Source organism: Gossypium raimondii, chromosome 1 (genome assembly GCF_025698545.1).
Source record: "Gossypium raimondii isolate GPD5lz chromosome 1, ASM2569854v1, whole genome shotgun sequence".
Lineage (NCBI taxonomy): Eukaryota > Viridiplantae > Streptophyta > Magnoliopsida > Malvales > Malvaceae > Gossypium > Gossypium raimondii.
This window is the reverse complement of record NC_068565.1, coordinates 15,994,121-16,000,633: the sequence shown is the minus strand read 5'-3', so window position 1 is coordinate 16,000,633 and position 6,513 is coordinate 15,994,121. Positions and strand designations below refer to the sequence as shown.

At 33.8% G+C, this 6,513-nt stretch overlaps 1 protein-coding gene across 1 annotated transcript; it reads right to left on the bottom strand.

Moving 5' to 3' along the window:
- Positions 1-2,212: 2,212 nt before the first annotated feature.
- Positions 2,213-4,867, bottom strand: LOC105784452 (endoglucanase 2). Its single transcript, XM_012610341.2, has 6 exons — positions 4,503-4,867; positions 3,965-4,248; positions 3,338-3,775; positions 2,997-3,129; positions 2,727-2,893; positions 2,213-2,647 (listed from the first exon to the last, which is right to left on the bottom strand). The coding sequence occupies exons 1-6, from the start codon at positions 4,717-4,719 to the stop codon at positions 2,297-2,299; spliced, it is 1,590 nt and encodes a 529-aa protein (XP_012465795.1). The 5' UTR covers positions 4,720-4,867; the 3' UTR covers positions 2,213-2,296.
- Between the last annotated feature and the right edge of the window lie 1,646 nt (positions 4,868-6,513).

Below are 6,513 nucleotides of genomic sequence, written 5' to 3'. Positions count from 1 at the left end.
TAGAATTTTAAAAAATCACACAGCGTTTGTTTATACGGGGACAATTTATGAATAAGCCAAATAGCAACTCATATATTATTTATAGACCTCATCTCCCTGCTTGTCTTGTTTAAGTAAAGTATTGGATTCCAACCAAAAAAAGAGTCTGCTTTCCTCTTTTTCCACTTCATTTTTATGTTCATTGCATTTAGGTCCCCTGCTTGGCTTTTGGGATCAAAATTGCAGTGAAAAAGTATTTTTTTTCTTTTTTCTTTTATCTAAATGTAAAAGTAAATATTCTTATTTTGATTAATTATTTAAAAGTATAAAAAAATTAAATTAAATTATCATTTAAATATAAAGAACAAATCTAAAGGTGACCCATATCTCAACATGAAATCGACATAATATGAATATCATAAAAGTACCTACAAAATAAAGCTAGCGAGTAGGCTCGCCCACAAAAAGAGAAGAAAAAGGATGCAATTTTTTTATTCTTAATTTTGTGTTGAATTTTTTTTATGTTTAAAGTGTTGTTTAAATTTATAAATCATATGAATTTTTTTCGTATTCGCCATATTCGAGGTTTGTAGTTGTTCTTTTTAATAAAATTTTCTCTAAGATTTAAACTTATATCTGTCCTTAAGTATGCTATGTGACTTGCCATTACATCCAACGCTTACTGGTAATTCATATCAAATTTTAACATATAAATAATTTGTTTTATATATATTTTGTCATTTTCATATACTCGTGTTGATCGTGTTTTAATTATTTTTCATATGATATATCTATGCATCTCATTGTATTATTTATTTGACATAATTTATCATTATTATTTCTAAACTTATTTATATAAAATAGTAAAATTTAAATAAATAATTATTTAATATAATAAAACATAAATTTAGTTACAATTAATTATTTAAAATTTTAATATAATATTATTTAATCAAACTAATTACTAAATTATTAAAAATTAATCTAAATTTATAATAAATATATAATAAACACAAAAATCAAAATTTTTTACCTTCTCAAATAAAAAGGTTTTAAAAAAGAACAGGTGTCTTGGAGGCTAGACTTGTACAGTGCTTCATTGTTTTCTCCTTTTATATATTAGTAACGTATTCGTTAGAGGCAAGCATTGGTTTTAGCAAAGATGCTTGAAAGGTTTAATGATGGATATAGGTAAGAAAGGCGGTGAGGGGTAATAATGGTTGATGATAGATGGTTTTTCAAAGACCAAAGTTGGGAGTCAAAACGAAGACCACGTTCGAATGGAAACTGGAGATTAGAAAAAGGTCGACCACACGTGTTCTTCACCGTACTGCAATATCCCAATCACAAAGGGCAACGTATGCTGAAAAAAGATGCGAGTAATGGTGGTGGGGCGACCCTTTCTCCCCAACAATTTTATGGGCGCCGATTACGGTTAGCTTTTGATGGCTGTGTGTCGGTAGATGCGAGTCCTTGCGTTGAGGTGGTGAGCGGTAATTGGCTTAGGCCTTTATGCTTGCTTACACTTTGGGACTGTCCTTTTGATCACATTTCCTATCCTACACTTTTGTTATAATAATGTCTGGATAAGCATGGATTTTGATGATTGTCATGTACTAAGTGAATGGTTAACTCATGTCCCTCCCCTGCTTCTTATTATCTCTTCATTTCCATTCTGACTGTTTAAATTATACCACATAAGGTGTCTTCTGTCGGCCACCTGATTGAGTTGCTCACAAAGGCGGTTCAGAGTTAGTAGAATCCCCCAAAAGTAGATTTTATTGATTACTTATTTTGGATCAAATCTTATTTGTAACGAAATGATTGTTCATTAATACAAAACTGAAAATTTATTGCATATTAAATCAAACTTTATAAATAAATTTGAAATTGATCCCTTAATTATGTCATTTATACCTGTGCTGAGAGGTTTAGATTAAGTGTAAATCAAGTCCTTGTCTATCACTCAAATATTATAGAGCTGAATGTGGATTTGGATGGGCGATTGGGTGCAGTGCGATGTGTTTAACTTACTTTTTGTCTCACGCTACAGTATCGCTACAGTATCTAATCTCACCGCCATCGCTATTTTTACACTAACCGCAGGTAAACACACCGCCCATCCAAACTCACCCTGAGTCTTTAAATAATCCATCTTTGTCTTGCTTGGGCTTAGCTTAATCCAATTATACACTGTTTGCTTGAGACTTTGTTTCTTTGGGTCTAACAGTGATTTTGTGTCAATAAAAGTTCATGTTTTTCTTCCGATATATAAAATTGACTACAGATACAGTACAAAATAAATGTGTAACAATGATTATAGACTATGCCTACTTTTAACCGAACGATTTACTGCAGCAGATGTAGTGACCAAACTAGAGAGGAGACCAACAATGACTGCACTGTTATATGTGGTTGGCTCTGTTTGCATCGTGTTGTTCCGCGAATCAAAGAATGTTTCATTAAGGAAAGGTCCTCCCACCAGAGCTCCAACAGCTACATTTGGATTGGGTTTGGTTGAATTAAGCCACTGGAACCCATCGGTGCAACCAGTGGTTGCATTAACTGGAATCGAAGCTCCTCTATGATGCACATATTGTGGGTATTTATCCCCATACCCAACAAGAAAGCTCATTTTCAAGGGGTTACTGCCCAACACATAATCGGCCTGGAAGCAAAGATTGTTATTGCACTGGAATGGCACTTTAATACGAATATTTCTAATCTTTAGTTCCTAAACAGTATACCTGTAGCTTGGCAAACTTTCTAAGATCTGATGGTTCGAATGAATGGTCACCACAGGTTAGCTTCGCCGTCTGTGTTGTAAGCATGTAATCACCGTAAAGAGCAGCTAAAAATGCAGAAGCAACCGGATGCTGCAGAGAATTCCATTCACTGACCCATATAAGACCACCTGCATTGTAAAGATGATACGGGTAAACAAAAGATATCTCAAGAGTCCTAGCTAATTCAGTTTATATGAGTCCCAGTTAGGTTAGCCTTAAAGAAGGCATTACTTTCTGTTCTGCTGGATGTAGCAGTGGGCGACTGTGGTAGCAGACCGCACATAACATCCTCGGCTGACTTCCTATAGTTTTCAATGACGGAATTCCCAGACGCACCGAAGAAACTTAACCTGGAAAGCAAAACCTGCATGGATGTAGCATAATCAGAAAGAAAAACAGAATAATACGATGTAAATTTCTGGCTCTGATGATATCTATTCAGGTAAAGTTAAAATGAAACAGAAGCACGCACAATATGCTTGACCTAAAGAAAGAGGCCTTCCCCATTGAGGTAACTAGAAAACAAAAGAGGCTAGGGCCATGCTTCAAATTCCTAGAAGAGACAACCTTACCTGGGCTCCTGCAAGTTTATTATCCCAGCTAAACCAGGTTGGACTTCCCCATTGAGCAAACTCTTTCCCATTTTCACCGGTCACATATTCAAGGTATGATTGATCAGCTGTAGCATGATAAAGCCAACTTGCTGCCCATAAGAGCTCATCTCCATATCCTGTTGAATTGTAATATGTAGCAACTTCTGGGATTTTCTCACTGTAAGAACCTCTATTGTTATCCGCAAAAGTAAAAAGTTGCTTTGCATGCGTAAGAAGCGTGCTTGAATACGTGGAGTCAGCTGTCTTAAACACCAGAGATGCTGAAGCCATAGCTGCAGCAGTTTCGGCTGCAATCTCAGTCCCAGGGACGGATGCATTCACCTGTGTGAGTGGCCTCTTCTCTGTCATATCCTCAGGCCTGTCCCAACATTTATGGTCTGTTACAGGGTCACCGACCTGCCTTAGTTTTTGAAGTAAAAAAGTAAGAGATAAGAAATATTCCAAAGGCTTTTTCAAAACTTAAATTTGTAAGGCACAAAATCAAGAAAACAAAAACAAATTTTAATGTAATTTTTGAAAACACTGGTGCACTACATATAGCAACACAATCCAAAAGAGAGGAAGGCAGTTAAAGACAATGATAACCTGAATATAGAGCACATTCGGTGAAGGATGAGCATTGAGAAGGAAATCGGTTATCCACTTGAGAGACTGCTGAGCAGGTTCTAGTTGGTTCACTGCCTCCATCTGATCTCTATACTCGAGGATAGCCCACGATAACACAGTAGCAGTGAATGCCATTGGAAAACCAAATTTCACGTGATCCCCAGCAACATACATCCCCTTGGAAAGATCCAACTTGGCTTCACTTCCATCCGTTAGAGCCGAATCTCCTCTCCATGATATCTTATTATCCACTAACCTACCAGCTGCAACAAAACAATCCCCACCTCTAAGATAAATTTTGCCCAAAAAGAAAAAAACTTGAGCAGTAGCAGGCTGCTAAATAATATCATGAAGAAACTACTTGTTCTAAGCACTAAACAAGAAAGTACTTCAAAAATCTGAGTCCATAACTTAAAGTGTGTCCTTAAAGGAAACAAAATTTCAACTAGGTAATACATAAACAGAGTAAAAGGAAAAAAGAAACTATAAAGAGTGAAAGAGGGTAAAGAAAGGGTACATTTTTGGACGTCAAAGAATTGCATAGCGATTTCGAGAGCATAAGCATACTTGTGGTCGATAGCACCTGGAGGACCGGGAACGGGAGTGGGCTTATTGTCATTTCCATGATCTAATTTTTTCTTGATTATATAAACAACAGCTCCCACAACCAGAGCCAATATTACTAGAACCAGCAACCACCCAAAAAATCCTCTGGACTTTGATTCTTTCCCCATTTTCTTTTTGTGTGAGACAAAATCTTCAACTTAAGATGTTAGATCAAAACAGGCGCGTGTGGTTTTACTGAGAAAAGAATCTGCAGAGGTGAATGTGGTTTAGGAAACCGGGTTGATTAGTTAAAGAGAAGTAGTTAATTAACGGGTGCCGTAACAAGCAGAGATGAGTCATAAATTTGTTTAGTTGGTGACTTCTTGCAGGACAAGGACACCGAACCGACACTCAGGTTTCGACTTTCAAGCAGGATAATTATATGTTTATGCTTTTTTAACTGTTCAAGTGTTGTGTAAGCACTTCTCACGGTCTAACACTTGGTTATTTTCCCCTCCTTTGCCAGAGTCCTGATTCAATATACTAACGAAGATGTTCTGGGTAGGTGGGGCGACATTCGCGCTCAAAGGAACTAAAATCTCATTTTCGGCGTTCAAAGTTGAATAAGGCTCGAGACTTGGGGGATTTATTATCAGCCGTTGACTTCTTGAGCACCGATGTCAAATAACCATCCCCTTTTTAACGCCATATAAACTTTTCAAATTAATATACATTTCTTCAAAAACATATATACATCATGTAATAAAAAATAGAAACAAAATCATCAAAATCTACTTATAAATTTTTATAAAAATTGTACTAATACCTCAAAATTTATTTATAACACAATAAAAAATTAATGGTAAACTATAGAATTAATCATTTAACTATTAGCGTGTGACTGTTTTGGTCACTTAACTATGAAAATTTTCTATTCTAGTCACTTACGTTTTAGATCATTTCTATTTTGGTCACTCTTCGCTAAATAGTTAACAGAAGTAATGATGTGGCATTTTCTAACTGTTGTAATAACATATTTAATCATCAATACTTACACATTCTATCAATCTGATCCTAATTCTAAATAATTCAATGAATTCAACATTCAACATTCCACATTTTCAAATTCTATTAACACATATAAATTATATATTATAAAAAAGTACACAATATAATATTATTTTTATATATTTATATAAATAATATTATATGTTTTTATATTTAATTATAATTATAAGGCTCAAATATGCATTTAGCCCCTCGAACTTGACATCTTCTCTCAAGTTGGTACTTATGATTTCTTTTTCCCAAGTTGGTACCTGAATTTTCATTCTATCAAATGTTTGGATACTTTTTTGTAATGATGTTAAATATAGGACATATGGCATTCTTAAGTTGTGGCACGTGGTATCGATGATACCATAATTTTTAATAAAAATTTAAAATTTAAAAATTTAAAAATTAAATAAAATATAAAATATAAAAATATATGTATCTAAAATTAAAAGTATTACAAAAGTTAAAAAAATCTAAAATTCAAGTAAGAAAAATCAAAAGCCTAGAAAATTTACATATTTTTCTAAATAAATTATAAACAAATTAGATGAAGATAAATTTTACGATTATTCAAGTTCACAAGAATGCAAAAGATGATTACTTGAAAAGGCTTATAGAAAGCTTTTTGTTTTTGTTTTATTTGTTAGGTTTCATAAGAAAATTGGATTCCTCTATTGAGAATTCTATTAGTTCAATCATGAATGAAATTTATAACAGTCACAAATTTATTGAGTTTTGGGGTTGTGAATTTTGCGTTTATGAAAATCATAAATTTATCAAGATTTAATTATATGCATTTGAAGATGAAATTGATTATAGAAAGGGCGATAGAATTACTTTCATCAAGTGATTAAATTAAAGTTTTGCCAAAAATGAATAATAAGAGCGCACGACACATGAAAAAGGCTAGCGTTCACAAACCTAAT

What these genes read in the sequence shown, in the direction of transcription:
- LOC105784452 (XM_012610341.2), bottom strand. Translation starts at nt 4,719, where the DNA reads ATGGGGAAAGAATCAAAGTCCAGAGGATTTTTTGGGTGGTTGCTGGTT. An exon ending in CGAATGTGCTCTATATTCAG is followed by an intron (nt 3,776 to 3,964) that starts GTTATCATTGTC and finishes AAACTAAGGCAG; the next exon opens with GTCGGTGACCCTGTAACAGA. An exon ending in TACATCCAGCAGAACAGAAA is followed by an intron (nt 2,894 to 2,996) that starts GTAATGCCTTCT and finishes TTTACAATGCAG; the next exon opens with GTGGTCTTATATGGGTCAGT.